The sequence below is a fragment of the Saccopteryx leptura genome, chromosome 1 (genome assembly GCF_036850995.1).
Source record: "Saccopteryx leptura isolate mSacLep1 chromosome 1, mSacLep1_pri_phased_curated, whole genome shotgun sequence".
Lineage (NCBI taxonomy): Eukaryota > Metazoa > Chordata > Mammalia > Chiroptera > Emballonuridae > Saccopteryx > Saccopteryx leptura.
Window position 1 is genome coordinate 297486284 of NC_089503.1, and position 16651 is coordinate 297502934.

The 16651-nt window shown below is 42.9% G+C and overlaps 1 protein-coding gene across 2 annotated transcripts in view; it reads left to right on the plus strand.

Moving 5' to 3' along the window:
* The first annotated feature begins 6986 nt into the window (after window positions 1–6986).
* BLTP3B (bridge-like lipid transfer protein family member 3B) overlaps window positions 6987–16651 on the plus strand; it is a 108360-nt gene continuing 98695 nt past the window's right edge. For both annotated transcript variants that reach the window (XM_066357027.1, XM_066357034.1), the window contains exon 1: window positions 6987–7277. In XM_066357027.1, coding sequence (XP_066213124.1) covers window positions 7234–7277 — 44 coding nt within the window. In that variant the 5' untranslated portion in view covers window positions 6987–7233. The remainder of the gene's footprint in view (window positions 7278–16651) is intronic.

Consider the following 16651-nt stretch of genomic DNA (forward strand, 5'->3'; position numbering starts at 1 on the left):
GTTTTCTTGGGTGGAGCTTAAGGACGCGCTTCCGGTCTCCCTTAACAACGGAGGACGCCCGGAAGCAAGGCAAGCCCAGCCGCCTTCTCATCAACCAGAGTCAGCACTGTGCGTTCTAGTCCAAACCATTTACGACGTGGCAAGATCCCAAAGCGGAAACTGCTAACTGCTTTAGCCCATTGCGAATTTTCCCTTTACTTCACAGTTTGACTCGCTACTGTAACTTCCTTCTAATCCCTGAAGCGAACCAGCTGTGGGTGTGTGGGTGTGTGTGTGTGTTTGGATAGTATTCTTCAGACAGTGACAATTATGTAGAATAAAATGCAAAACCATGCTTAGCATTGTATAGGATAAAAGGTCTCGTCAGCCTCACTCCCCGCCATTGCCCATCCTACAGTAGGATCCAACTACCCTAAATTACAAATATGCTGTTTCGTCAAGCGCCTTCCTTTTTTACTCAGACATACTTACCCTGTCTACTTGTTCTTCAGGACAGAGCTCTGTATTTTTTTTTAATTTTATTTATTTATTCACTTTTAGAGAGAGAAGAGAGAGAAGGGGTAAGGAGCAGGAAGCATCAACTCCCATATGTGCCTTGACCAGGCAAGCCCGGGGTTTTGAACCGGCAACCTCAGCATTCCAGGTCGACACTTTATCCACTGCGCCACCACAGGTCAGGCTCTGTATTTTTCTTATCTAAAAAAATTCTTCTCGGCCGTGGCCCCTTAGCTCAGTTGGTTAGAGCATTGTTCAGATACACAAAGGTTGCGGGTTCCATCCCCAGACAGGGCACATAAAAGAATCAACCAATGAGTGCATAAATAAGTTGAACAACATATTGATGCCCTCCCTCCTTATAATCAATACATTTAAAAACATTTAAATAAAATATCTGTTGGACATTTGACACAGTCTCCATTCCCTTCCTAAAGTTAGGTGCTCCTCCTATGTGTCCCTATAATGTTCTTGGTCAACTCCTGTGTATCATAATTGTTAGGAAAATGAAATTTGGATTGAAATTCAAACCCAGCCACAAAATAGCTGTGTAACCATGGGCAATGAAGATGATAATGATTAATACATAGCTTCTAATGAGTGTGGGTAAGCTGTTCTAAGAGCTTTACACGTGTTAACTAATTCAATCTTTACAATTTCTGAATTAGGTACTATTACTGATATCAAAGAGATGGTTAACAGTGCAGTCTCTGAATTAAACTGCTAGCTCAAATACTGGCTATGCCACTAGATGGCTGGAACACATTAGTTAACTTCTCTATATCCGTTTGTTTCTTCATCAATATAATGGAATAATATTAAGAACACTACCTGCAGAATTGTTTTATGAAGAATAAATGGTAGAAGTCAAGTACCTGGTAGTGATCACCACCACCATCATCATAATCCATCATCATAATCATCCTTTTAACATATGATCATTCTCTATTAACTTGAATAGAGATGGCAAACTCTTTGAAATCAAGCACTCAATTGATTCCATTGGTGCCTATGGCTCCTTCTATCAAGAAAGACACTGAATGTTCAAAATTACTTTGGTCAAATTTTAGTCATTCTCTTTTCTGTAATATTAAATTGATAAGATACCCTACTACAAACATGTAAAGAATATTTTATAAATCTTACATCATAGAGCAGCCATCATTCCTATTCATCTCTTATTTTTTAAAATACATTCTTTCAATCCTGTCTCTCTTGGTTATTAGCCCTTCTCTTTTTGCTTTTATTTACATGCTTCTTGTTTAGGATCATTTTTGTTCATGGCTTCAGCTATCATGAAATGGTCATAAATTCTAAAGCATAATTTCACCCCCCAACTGGAACCTAAATTCCACCCAGATATCCTGAAATAATCTTAAAGGCAACAAAACCAAAACTGAATCTTATCTCCAAATCTGCTTATTCCACCTACATTTTTTATCTCAAGTAGTGGTGTACCCCAAGATCCACACAATGCCCCAAGCTAGAAACCTCATCTACCTTCAACTCCAATCCTTGTCATAATCTCTGGAATCTGTCCATGACCTTCTTTTATCTCCACTGATCCTGCCTTATCTCTAACCTGAAATAATGCCACTGCCTCCTCAATGCCCTTCCTGCCTCCATTCTCTTCCATTATAATCCATCGGCTGTACTACCAGCATAATTATCAGCAAATATTTTCCAAAGCAGAAATCTGATCATCCTCCCCAAATTCACTCTCCATAAAAGTCTTGCATGGCTAGACATTGCCTATGAAATAACGTACACACAGTTGCAGTATCATCGTGCTTCAATCCTTCTTACACTGGATGCTGGTAAATGTTTTTAACAACCAGATCTCCAGGAAATAAAGCCCTGATTTGTAGTGTTTACCTCTGTCAGTAGGACAAATATTGTCACAAATGAACGATCTCAAGCTATCCCAAAGTCACCAAACACCGATCACAGAGTCAATAAGAGATGCACACAATTGGTTCATATGGACTCTATGAGTCAGCTTTAGCACAGACTGTTTTGTTTGGTAAAAACTCAGACTGTTTACCTACACACTAGTGACTAGACACTCTCTCTTTCCTCCCAGGTTTTATCACAACTAATCTCAAGCATGCAAATACTACTTTTCAAATACATACTTTGGCAATGTGTAATTTTTTTTTTTTGTATTTTTCTGAAGTTGGAAACAGGGAGGCAGTCAGACAGACTCCCGCATGCGCCCGACCGGGATCCACCAGGCATGCTCACCAGGGGGCGATGCTCTGCCCCTCTGGGGCATTGCTCTGTTGCAACCAGAGCCATTTTAGCGCTTGAGGCAGAGGCCAAGAGCCATCCTCAGCCCGGACCAACTTTGCTCCAATGGAGCCTTGGCTGCGGGAGGGGAAGTAAGAGACAGAGAGGAAGGAGAGGGGGAGGGGTAGAGAAGAAGATGGGCGCTTCTCCTGTGTGCTCTGGCCGGGAATTGAACCTGGGACTCCTGCACGCCAGGCTGATGCTCTACCACTGAGCCAACCGGCCAGGGCCGGCAATGTGTAATTTTATAACAGTTAAAAACATAATTCTCCTATAACTATGTAATGGACATGTACCACATATTTACTTGTCATAGTAATAAGTGAATATAGCTTTATACCCTATCATGTTGGCTCTTAAGTAATATGAGTTAAGAAATCTTTGATGCATGTTCATTGTTGTTAGTCAAATAAGTTTGTAAATATGATATATATGTTTGCTTGCTTATAGTTTGCATTGGGTGTGGGGGACAGGCCGTAAGCTCGCAAAGTCCTTATACTCTAAGGCAGGGGTCCCCAAACTACGGCCCGCGGGCCACATGCGGCCCCCTGAGGCCATTTATCCGGCCCCCGCCGCACTTCTGGAAGGGGCACCTCTTTCCTTGGTGGTCAGAGGATCATAGTTCCCATTGAAATATTGGTCAGTTTGTTGATTTAAATTTACTTGTTCTTTATTTTAAATATTGTATTTGTTCCCGTTTTGTTTTTTTACTTTAAAATAAGATATGTGCAGTGTGCATAGGAATTTGTTCATAGTTTTTTTTATAGTCCGGCCCTCTAACGGTCTGAGGGACAGTGAACTGGCCCCCTGTGTAAAAAGTTTGGGGACCCCTGCTCTAAGGCTTAGTTTTAAGACTAAGCCTTTCCCACCCTTTTAATACTAAGATCTTTTCAACACTTAGCTTTTCCCCACACCCTTGACTGTTGCATGATGCAGGGTGGTGCACTCTTATAAGGAATCCCATTTATGCCTCAGATAAGTGACTTTGTATCATAGACTTTCTTATTTGTATATTGGCTTAAAGGCTTTAATTTCTACACTATAAGATAAGACGGGGGGGGGGGGGCGGGACTCTCTCTCTCAGATCCTGTCATCAGCATTGCAGAGGAGAGGCAGCCAAGATGGCGGAGTGCTGAAGGAGAAGCCAGTTTGTGCAGAGTTTGTGCAGAGAGAAGGAGATGGGGAACAGAGGTGAATAAGGCTAGTGAGGTAGAAATCTTTAATTCTAGGAATATTCGGATAAATCTGTGGCTTTGGGAGCCCTGAATGGAAAAGGAAATGTTTTCTCACTGTGTGTATTTTCTCACTCGCCAGGTGTGAGCTAGGATTAAAGGTAATGGCCCACCAGTTCTTGGCTCCATTGTTTCATTACTGTCTATCCAAATCAAATGCGAATCTGCACGGGCCAGGTGGTTGTGATGGTGGCCGTGCCTACTGGCCTTAAAATTGTATATTTGAATGACAGTCATTTTTTTAACTTTTTAAAAGTTGATAATGAAATAGCAATTAACAAAAATGTAAATTAATTTAAAATTCAGAATTTATGGTGGTTTTGTGACGTGTTCTCAATCCAGAGAGAGTAAAATTTAAATTATAACCATGTATTTTCTCAACAAAAAATTTTACTATAACTACAATTATTAACCTGTGAGGTTTATTGATACTTATTACTTTGAAAAGGAATATAGATTTTGTTCCAGCCAAAACATTAAGCCATTTGCTATTTAGAAGCCACGAACTTTGAACTTTTTTTCATAATTGTGTTTCACCTCTCTGAAACATCTTATCCTGCCTAGTGAATTAATAATAATAGCCACCATTCCATTGTATCTGGGATTGTGTAAGTACTTTACCTTCATTACTTTGGTTAGTCCTTACAACAACCTCAAGAAGGTAAATAGCACCATGAGGCTCTGAGATTCTTTTGCAATGATCACATAGGGAAAAAATCACAATCATTCCGATGATCACATACTTTTGCTATGATCATACACCTAAAAATCTACAGGGATAGGTTTCAAATGCAAGGCTTTGACTTCAGAGTCAGGTCTTTTAACACTTGAAGCTGACATTCTCATCTTTGAAATATGTCCACTGTAAATCTGTCTCTGACTTAACCAGATAGAAATGAATCACTTTCTTCTCTGTGTTCTCATAGTATTTTGTTTCTGTTTTCAATTATGCTAATGATAATAGGATTTATTGAGAGCTTGACGTATGCTAGACAGTCACTTTACATGCATAATCTAATTTAATCCTCACAAAATTCTGAACTAGATATAATTATTTCAATAGTCATATATGGTAACTGGGGCTGAGAGATAGAAATAAGTTGCCCAAGTTTATACAGCTACCAAGTGGCAGAGCCAGCATTTGAACCAGTCTAATGACAGAGCTCAAGGTTTTAGCACTAGCAATTTACCTTCCACACTAGGCTGTTAACTCTTTGATGGCAGAAACATGTTTGTTTTTATTTAGGCATCCCTAGTTATTTGAATAATGCCTGTTTTATAGTACATGGTAAATATTAAGTGAGTAAATAGTCAACACATAATATATCTTCTTTCCCTTCTTCATAAAGGGACAGGGGTTGTACAATGTGTACACTACCCCTTCTCCCCTACACATACCCACACATCTTCCTGATACATCCCTCAGAAGTAGTGTAACTTCTTTTCCTCTTTTAGACATTACTGGATGGTCATTTTTACCTTAGAAAAATATTGGTTTGGGCCTGACCAGGCGGTGGCACAGTGGATAGAGCGTCGGACTGGGATGGGGAAGACCAGGTTCGAGACCCCGAGGTTGCCAGCTTGAGAGCGGGCTCATCTGGTTTGAGCAAAAGCTCACCCGCTTGAGCCCAAGGTCTCTGGCTCGAGCAATGGGTTACTCGGTCTACTGAAGGCCCGTGGTCAAGGCACATATGAGAAAGCAATCAATGAACAACTAAGGTGCTGCAACGTGCAACGAAAAACTAATGATTGATGCTTCTCATCTCTCTGTTCCTGTCTGTCTGTCCTTGTCTATCCCTCTCTCTGACTCTCTGTCTCTGAAAAAAGAAAAAATCTTGGTTTGGGGCTGGGTGGATTGCAGCCACAGAGCTGTAACAGTTCTCCTTACTATTTCAACAATTCCTTCCTTTTAACGGAAATTTTCAAGTGAAAATTAACATCTTAATTTCTTTACATCCATTAAAGATCTAAAAAAAAATTTTGTTTTTGTATTTTTCTGAAGGGAAAAATTGGGAGGCAGAGAGAGAGACTGCTGCATGTGCCGACCGGGATCCACCTGCAAACCCAGGGGGCAATGCTCTGCCTATCTGAGGCCTTGCTCTGTTGCAACCAGAGCCATTCTAGTGCCTGAGGCAGAGGCCATGGAACCATCCTCGGCGCTGGGGGCCAACCTTGCTCCAGTGGAGCCTTGGCTGCAGAAGGGGAAGACAGAGATAGAGAAAGGTGGAGAAGCAGATGGCCGCTTCTCCTGTGTGCCCTAACTGAGAATCGAACCCGTTACTTCCACACTCTTGGCTGACGCTCTACCACTGAGCAAACTGGCCAGTGCCAATGATCTAAAAATTTTTACATCTTTATACAACAATCTAGTGAGGGGTAAGGCTGATATTAACTCATTTTTATAGAGGATTAAACTGAGGCTAAAAATAAGAAAATTATTTTCTGCAGGTTACACAACTAGAAAATATTACAGCCAGGACTTGAACTTAGGCCATTTAATTCCCAGATCCTGTACTCTATTAGGGAACGATGTCAACTTTTACTTTCTTAGTATTATAATACCAGATGAAACATTGTAGCATTTAGCCAGGAAAGCAGAAAGAATATTTTAGCAAAGGTAAAGAAACTGAAGGCAAGAATATGAAGAAAGCTGAATAGGTAAACAGTGCTAAGCAAGCAGAAAAATTTGTAGAGATAATGCCGAGGATAAGGAGAAGTAGGATGTGGAGGAGACTCTAAGATGGAGATAGGAACAGGAACAGTGGGGAAGGTGGACTAAAACACCAGAAAGTTTGGTATTCAAAGTCAAAGCACCCAATAGCATCAGGGCAGCGGAGGACACCGCGGGATGACAGGAAGGGTGGCGGAACAGCACACCTACCGCGCCTGCCCGGACCCCGCCCCGCCCCGCCCCGCCCCGCCCCGCGCTCGCGCCGGCGAGCCCGAATCGCCCCCGCCCTCCCCCAGGTCTCTTAGGTGATGCTGCAGCCAAGATGGCGCCGGCGGTGGGTTCGGAGGCCTGAGCGAGATGCTCCCGGTCCTCGGCGGCGGCGGCGGCGGCGGCGGCGGCCTCGGCCCGGGCCTCGGTTTTCTCCCGGGCGTGAGTGCCCAGGCTTCTCTCCTTCGGCCGGGTTGACCCTGACACAGCGGAGACGGCCACGAAGAGAGGACGCAGTGAGGAACCGAGAGAGCGCGCGGCGCCTCCCGCCTCGGCACCATGGCTGGGCTCATCAAAAAGCAGATCCTGAAGCACCTCTCCAGGTCAGTGAGAGCTTGGGGCGCGGGGGCCAGTGCGCCTCCGCCTTGGCCGCACCCGACCTGCGGCCTCAGGGACGGCGGGGACTGACAGCCGTGCAGGGGCGACCCTGTGCCTCCCCGCTCCGGAGGGGCCCCGGTTCTCCCTTCGCGGGCGGCGCCCGGAGTCGGCCTCACAAGTGCGCCCCTGGCCGGCGGCAGGCTCGAGGAGCGGCGCGGAGGGCAGCCGCGAAAGGCGGTGGGCTGGGGCCGCCCCCGCGGGGCGTCTGGGGGCGTCCCGGCGGAGACCCGAGCTGGCTTGGCGTCAGCTGCTGCCCGGGCTCCGGAGGAGGACGGCGCGAGCTCGGTGTTCGCCTCCACTCGGGGCCGAGTGGTTTCGTTAACCCGGGGCACCCGGGGCGCCCGGCGCGGCGTGGGCTCTTCTGGCAGAGGCTTATCTTGAAATGATAACCTTTTTATTGTTCTGAATTCACCCCGCCGTGCCCGCGCGGGTGCAAGGGAGGGTGTGCCCGTTTGCACAGTTAGGATTTATTGCAGGTAAACAGTTCCCAGCTTTGGCAAATTCTATCTGGAGTCATCTTAGCCCCACGTCATTCTCACAAAAACAGTTGCTTTTTTAAATCCGAGACTCATAAATTCACAAGAGTCAACATCTGTGGTGGTAAACCCAGGACTTGTCGTTCTTGCCATTTCTTAAACGTGGTTTTAGTTAGAAACATGACTCAGTAAAGCTGGCAGTTTTTTGCTCCTGGCTTCTCTAAATGTAGGAACTTGTTTCCAAGTTGTTAACAGCGAATCCAAAGCGCATGGTTATGACCCTTTTCCCTCTTTTTTTTTTTTTGTCTGTAAGTTAATGATTACTTTTAACTCATTGTAGAAAAAGACTAGGGTACATGATATTCTTGTATAGTAGTGACAATTCTTGGTTCTACAGATCGTTGTATATCACAGGTTATATATTGGGGAACAAAATTAATATTTCTGTGAATTGGCAAATATTTTCCTCATAACATTGAATAAGAGATAACAGATTTCTTAAAGTAATAAGTAACAGCAGCATTTATGAATATACATTTCTTATTATTACCATTCATTAAAATGTTTCTTTTAAAATTGTACACAGGGTCCATATGAATAGCGTATTTTGGAAGAAAATTTTATCTTTATTTTTAATTTATTATTTAGGTAAAAAGTTTGACTTATCAGATGTCCTTCAGTCTTTCTTATGTTTAGATCGACAAGCTTATTCAGACCTACAGAAAATGATTAGAATGTTTCTCACTCTCCCCAGTGTGAGAATACATAGTTCCATTCTATGTAGATGCAAGGGAGGCAAGTTAATTCAATCAATGAGTGCCTTAAAGCATTAGTTTCTCTTGAAGAACAGTTGAGAAAGGACTATTAAAAATTAATAGTTGGGGTAATGGCTTACTGCACAAAATAGACAACACCCACATATGCAAAATTTGTATGATTGCTAATATCTGTGTTCTAACTAGTAATGAGGATTTTTTTTCAGAGAGATTTTGAAACACTTTTTTAGTTATTTCATATTTTGAAACAACTCAGGTGACTGAAGAGTATCACATTTATATTCTTGGTTACTCTTACTGCTATTGCTGTCATCTTTTTATGTTATTTATAAACCTAAAGGTTGACAATAGATGAAACAAGGAGGTAATAGCTATTCGAGCAGGAATGAACTTTTGAAATTATCTGAGTCAAGCTTAATTTTATAAATAATCTAGTAGTGAAGATGTCACTACATATATTGATGTGATCATCTGAAATACAGTTTAATACAGTTTAACAGGAAATAGTTAAAACGTATTACCTCTCAGTAGTAGATAGTACATACTGCCAGTGAATGCAACCATGACACCTTCTCCAAGGGGGCCTTACTGACTGACCAAATTTTCTCATAGCATTCATTCTCATCTCTCAGTATATATCTGCTGTTTGTTGGTCTTTTTCACTTGACTGTAAATCCCATGATGGCAGGGATTTTTGTTTTGAGTCTAGCATAATGGACACTCAACTCTTTTTTTAATTAAAAAATTTTAGAAAAAGTTTTTTTAGATTTTATTTATTGATTTTTAGAAAGCGAGGAGAGAGAGAGAGAGAAAGAGAGATAGAAAAGAAAAGGAAAGAAAAAAGAAAGAAAAAGAAAGGTAAGAAGCAGGAAGCATCAACTCATAGTAGTTGCTTCCTTTATGTGCCTTGATTGGGCAAGCCCAGGGTTTCGAACTGGTGACCTCATCGTCCCAGGTCGATGCTCTGTCACCTGTACCACCTAGGGTCAGGCCTAATTAAAAGAAATTACTGGTTTTAGGGAGAGAGAGAGAGAGAGAGGGAGGGAGAGAGAAACATTCATCTGTTCCTCTGTGTTCCCTAAAGTGGGATGGAACCTAGAACCTTTAAATATTGGGAGGATGCTCTAACCTATTTTTTTTTTTCTTTTTGTATTTTTCCAAAGTTAGAAGCCTGGAGGCAGTCAGACAGACTCCTGCCTGCGGCCTACTGGGATCCACCTGGCATGCCCACCAGGGGGCGATGCTCTGCCCATGTGGAGTGTTGCTCCGTTTTGGCCAGAGCCATTCTAGCGCCTGAGGCAGAGGCCATGGAGCCATCCTCAGCTCTGGTGCCAGCTTTGCTCCAATGGAGTCTTGGCTGCGGGAGGGGAAGAGAGAGAGAGGAAGGAGAGGAGGAGGGGTAGAGAAGCAGATGGGCACTTCTCCTGTGTGCCCTGACCGGGAATCGAACCTGGGACCTCCACAGGCTGGGCCAACGCTCTACTGCTGAGCCAACCAGCCAAGGCTCTAACCTATTTTTCGAATGAATGGATGAATGGCACCAATCAACTGACTCTGCCTCACATTGCTTTTTTTTGTTTTTTAACTGAGACAACATTCTATTCCACAATCTTATTGTAGTTTACCTGTGTTTTTTAGGAAGCAATGGGTAATCAAATCATTGAATAAATGTGGGATTTATGGTATCCTGGAAAGAAGGACTAGGAAAATTGGGGGTCTTTCAGTAGGGAATAAGACTATCTGGGAACCACCAGGAAAAAAAGTGTTTACTCTGAGCCTTGAGATTGAAGTATGGTGAAATTATAAGATTAAAACCCAGACCAGTGTTACCTGGATATAGGTGCTTGAGAAATAGGCTTTGAGGCCTGACCAGGCGGTGGCGCAGTGGATAGAGCGTTGGACTGGGATGCAGAGGACCCAGGTTCGAGACCCCGAGGTTGCCAAAGAAAAGAAAAGAAATAGGCTTTGAGTAAATGCTGAACTATTTGAGATATTTAAATCTATATACTTGTTTTTTGCCTAATTGTTTAGTTTCTGTCCCAAGTATGTCTTGTATTGTTAATAAAATTAGTTTATATACTTGGAGCTGATAGGTGTGAGTTGGGGAGAAGGAGGAAAGGAGAGGGAGGCCATTTGCAGATTTCATTTGCCTATTTGGTGGGTTAGAGATTGGAGTTGTTACATTTTAAGAGAAGTGAAACAGGAAGTCTTGAAAGGAGAAATTACCCTGATCTTTCATACTGTAATTGGTGCAAAATATGCTTTGTGTTTTGTTTTGTTGTTTTTTTTGGTTCTTTTTTATTTATTTTATTTATAGAGACAGAGAGAGAGAGAGTCAGAGAGAGGGATAGATAGGGACAGAGAGACAGGAACGGAGAGAGATGAGAAGCATCAATCATCAGTTTTTCGTTGCGACAACTTAGTTGTTCACTGATGGCTTTCTCATATGTGCCTTGACCGTGGGAACTTCAGCAGACCGAGTAACCCCTTGCTCAAGCCAGTGACCTTGAGTCCAAGCTGGTGAGTCTCGCCCAAACCAGATGAACCTGCGCTCAAGTTGGTGACCTTGGGGTCTCGAACCTGGGTCCTCCACATCCCAGTTTGACTCTATCTGCTGGGCCACCGCGTGGTCAGGCCAGAATATACTTTGGAAGCTTTCTTAGGGGTGTCTTTTTTCACAAGGGAATGGAAAGTTCTAAAGAAAAGTTATAATAATTATCAGAAAGGAAATAAGAGCAGGAGCTACTTTTCAGTTTAAGACCTCATTATCTTTTTCTGTGTGTGTGTGTGTATACCTATGCTTGAGCAGAAGCAAAGGGGAAAATAGAAGCTGGAAGATGGGGTGTATTTAAGCCAGAACCTGTACAGGGGTAGGTAAGATTCAGATACAAATAATCCCGCTTCTGCTCTGGCTCAAGGCATCCTATAATGGGTACAACAAGGTTTACTGGGGAGTAGGAGTTGGGTGGACAGACATACATCACACCTGAGGGGAGTCTATGTACTGTTTAAAGCAGTGATGTTCAACCAGGGGTGATTTTGCTCCTCTGGGGAAATTTGGCAATGTCTGAAGACATTTCTAATTGTTACATTTGAGGAGGGGATAGGGTTAAGGTGCTGAAATCTAGTGGTTAGAGGCCAGGGACACTGTTAAACATCCTACAATGCACACAGCCCATTCCTACACAGCGAAGAAGTATTTGGTCAAAATGTCAATAGGTTTGAGGTTGAGAAACTGGTTTAAAGTGTACACGTGTGTCAGATGATTGAACTAGGATTTCTGTGCCAGTGAAGGTTATTTTGTCTGTAAACAACAAAACCCTGCTCTGTTTAACTTAGGTAAAAAGGTAAATATAACTGAAAGCTGTTGAGTCACAGAATAAGGGAAAGTACAGGAACTAGAACCTCATTAGAAGGTTCCAGCTCCTAGAACCTCATTAGAAGAGTTCTTGAACCTCAACACGGTTTATATTTTGGACGAGATAATTCTTTGTTGTGAACGGCTGCTCTGTACATTGTAGACTGAGAGTGTTTAGCAACATCTCTGATCTCCATCCACTAGATTCCAATAGCAGTCTTAACAATGAAAAATATCTCCACACATTGCTAAAATGTCCCCCGTGGACAAAATGGCTTTTGCATGTTAACTACTGCTTTAGGGTGCTGTCCCATCTCTCACAATTCTCAGTTTGTGATCTTTCCTTCCAAGTTTCAGATTCTTGGGAGGGAGAATTGGTTTGGCCCAGTTCTTATTTATCATTGTGTCAGCAATGGCAAAGAATTATAGGTACAGCAAAGATATGATCAGGGAGTGAACTAATATCTTGTGTCAGGCTTGTTGTCTTTAATAGGCACTAAACTAAATTATGTGTCAGAGGGCCTCGTTTGCTGTGTTCAGGAAATTGAACTTCATCCCATGAGATGACTGCTAATCAAGAGTTCCACACAAAAGGACATGATCACTAAAGATGCCTGCTTGTCAGTTTTTTTTTTGTTTTGTTTTGTTTTTTGTACTTTTCTGAAGTTGGAAACAGGAGAGGCAGTCAGACAGACTCCCGCATGTGCCCAACCGTATCCACCTGGCCTGCCCATCTGGGGTGTTGCTCTGTTGCAACCAGAGCCATTTTAGCACCTGAGGCAGAGGCCATAGAACCATCCTCAGTGCCCCGGCCAACTGTGCTCTAATGGAGCCTTGGTTGCGGGAGGGGAAGAGAGAGACAGAGAGGAAGGAGAGGAAGAGAGGTGGAGAAACAGATGGGCGCTTCTCCTGTGTGCCCTGACTGGGAATCAGACCCAGGACTCCTGCACGCCAGGCTGACGCTGTACCACTGAGCCAACTGGCCAGGGCTACCAGTTTGGTTTTTGAAGTCTAGGGATTAGTAGCAGTTGTCTGGGGTGGCAATAGAAAGTCTACAGAGGGGCTCCGATGAATTTAAATAGAAAAGTAATGTATTGGAAGGATGTCAGTATCCCATGGATTTATGGGAAATTTTACCAGACTTGGAAAGGGACAAGATCCATGCTAGTTCCAAGGTTTTAGGTAGCAGAAACTACCTAGAACTTAAACTAAGTTCTTAACTAGTTGCTTAAACTAAGCGGAAAGAACAACTAGAAAGAGGGGTCGTCTGAGAAAATTGCTGAATATTTGGAATATTTGTTAAAGAGATTAGGAAGTATTGAGCACTTGGCAGAATCTTGTGACTGAATGGCAAAGTAATGAGAGTTTAAAGATTGCCTCACAGTGTTTGATGGGATGGTTTAGGTTGCAGAAGGAAGGAAAGGAGAAAGGGGGGAGGGAAGGGAAGGAAGGAGCTGTATAGCCTTGGGAGAAATGGAGAGAGCCATCCAAGAATTGGAAATTTATCTAGGTGGAAGAGCAGTTGAGAAAAACAAATGAGAGAACTGGAAGGTTGGAGATTTTTCTGAAAGTATTATATTGAAGTTTTAAGATTTTAGAGGTGAAATAGGCCCAATTTTAGGACATGGTGTCAGATAAGGTCATGGAAGTGAATTGCTAATGAAATTAAGCGTGTAATTGGAGATGAATGCTGTTAGGTCTATAATTGTTCATGTACTGGACATTTCATTTTTTTAAATTTAAAAAATTTAAAATTTTTTTAGTGTGTGCGAGGGGGGGGGAAGGGAGAGAGATGAGAAACATCAACTCGTAGTTGCAGCACTTTATTTATTCATTGATTGCTTCTCATACATGCTTCAACTGGGGGTTCCAGCTGAGCCAGTGACCCCTTGCTCAAGCCAGCGACCTTGGGTTCAAACCAGTGACCTTTGGGCACAAGCCAGCGACCATGTGGTTATGTTTATGATCCCAGACTCAGGCTGGAGACCCAGCGCTCAAGCCAGCGACCTCGAGTTTCCAAACCTGGGTCCTCAGCATCTCAGGTTGATGCTCAATTCAGTACATCACCACCTGGTCAGGCTAATTTTTATTATATTTATTTTTAGCGAGAGAGGAAGGGGAGGGTGGAGAGAGACAGACAGACAAAAACATGAATCTGTTCTTATGTGTGCCCTGACCAGGGAATTGAACTGACAAATGATGCTCTAATCAATTCAGCTATACAGCCATGGCTGTACTAGACTTTTTTTTTTTTTTCCTTTTACAGGGACAGAGAGAGAGTCAGAGAGAGGGACAGACAGACGGGAATGGAGAGAGATGAGAAGCATCAATCATCAGTTTTTCATTGCAACACCTTAGTTGTTCATTGATTGCTTTCTCATATGTGTCTTGACCGCGGGCCTTCAGCAGACCGAGTAACCCCTGCTTGAGCCAGAGACCCTGGGTCCAAGCTGGTGAGCTTTTTGCTCAAGCCAGGTGAGCCCGTGCCCAAGCTGGCAACCTCAGGGTCTCGAACCCAGGTCCTCGGCATCCCAGTGCGACACACTATCCATTGAGCCACCACCTGGTCAGGCAGACTTTTTTTTTTTTAAGATTTTATTGAATCAGGCCCTGGCCGGTTGGCTCAGTGGTAGAGCGTCGGCCTGGCGTGCAGAAGTCCCGGGTTCGATTCCTGGCCAGAGCACACAGGAGAAGCGCCCATCTGCTTCTCCACCCCTTCCCCTCTCCATCCTCTCTGACTCTCTCTTCCCCTCCTGCAGCGAGGCTCCATTGGAGCAAAGATGGCCCGGGCGCTGGGGATGGCTCCTTGGCCTCTGCCCCAGGCGCTAGAGTGGCTCTGGTCGCCAGAGCGACGCCCCGGAGGGGCAGAGCATCGCCCCCTGGTGGGCAGAGCGTCGCCCCCTGGTGGGCGTGCCGGGTGGATCTGGTCGGGCGCATGCGGGAGTCTGTCTGACTGTCTCTCCCCGTTTCCAGCTTCAGAAAAATACAAAAAAAAAAAAAAAAGATTTTATTGAATCATTTTATGGGGGGGAGTGAGAGAAGGGGGGAGGAGCTGGAAGCATCAACTCCCATATGTGCCTTGCCCAGGCAAGCCCAGGGTTTTGAACTGGCATCTTCAGGGTTCCAGGTTGACGCTTTATCCACTGCGCCACCACAGGTCAAGCTGGACATTTTTAAAAGGAAGTGCAACATAGATTTTTATAGACTGTCAAATTATTTTCTCAAATGAAAATTTTATATAATCGATAAGCTAGTTATTTATATCTTCTATTTTTATGGTAAAGTTCAATAAACTTTTTGAAAGTTTATGTATACTGTACCAGGTCTTGAGCACTTGGCTTTAGAGATACAAAGATGGGTAAAATATGGTCTCAGCTCTTGGAAACTTCAATGATTCCCATCCTGGCATAAGAAGCATGGGTAGGATCACAGGATGTAACCTACTTATAGAACTACTGTATTCTGCCATTGAAATTTGTGAGATTTGTTTTACTTGGATTAGGCTACTGGAAAAAAAAAATTGAGTTAAATGTTACCTTTTAGGATTATAAATAAATTTACTTTTATAAATTTGGATATTTTAAGGTAACTTGGTTACTTGACAGTAATCTATAAAAAGTAATCTTCCATAATGTTTATTTTGACACTAGATATACTAGTTATTTATTTAACAAATATTTACTAGTGCTACTTTGGTCCATGTTGCTGGGGCAAGAAATCCCTGCCCTCAGTGGAGTTTACATCTTAATCAGAGGATGCTGATAGTAAATAAATAAGTGAAGTACATTATATCAGTTTGTGGTAAGTGCTACTGAAAAAAATAACAGGAAAGGGTGTAAAAAGTGCCCAGAGGTGGGGCTGGGATTTGCAGTTTTAAATCTGTTGAATCCAGAAGCCTTAATTGAAAAGTTCATAATTTGAGAAGAGATCTGAAAGACTGGTGGAAGCAAAGGCAGAGATCCAGAAGTGGGAGCTTGCTTGTTATTTCTGATATATATCTAGGCCACCAGTAACAGGAGGAGTGAAGTGTGAAGTGAATAGAAGATAAGATCAAAGGCCAGAACTTGTGGGATAGTGTAATGACTTGGCTTTTACCTGAGTAGGATTGGAATGCACTGGAAAGCTTGGAGCCAAGGATATCTCTGCAGCCACGTGGGAAATAAATAATAGCAGGGCAAGTGCAGAAACAGGAGCCCAATTAAGAGTGTTAACTATCCAGATGAGAAAGATATTGTCTTGGACCTAGATGGATGCAGTGGAGTTTTTGAAATATTGTCCGGTTTTAGATGTATTTTGAAGGTAAAATCACAGGATTTTGTTGACAGATGAAATGTGAGTGAGAGCAAAAGAGGGCAGTCATGGATGACTACAAAGTTTTTGATACAAGTAGCTGATAAAGTAGAGTTCTGTTCACTCAGTTGGAGAAGACCGCTGGAGGTGTAGGCTTATGGATGAAGATCAAGAGTATGGTTTTGAACCCCGGTCGGGTTGTTCAAGGGATGAAGTGTCGACCTGGCATGCCAAGTGGGTTAAGATACTTACAAGAAGCAGTCAGTGAATACACAATTAAGGGGAATAACAAGTTGATGCTTCTCTCCTCTCTCAAATCAATGGAGGAAAAAAAGTTTGGTTTTGGATACATGAATTTGGATATCTTTTAGATATCTATGAAGATTTTTTTTAAATTTATGATCTAATTTACACTACAT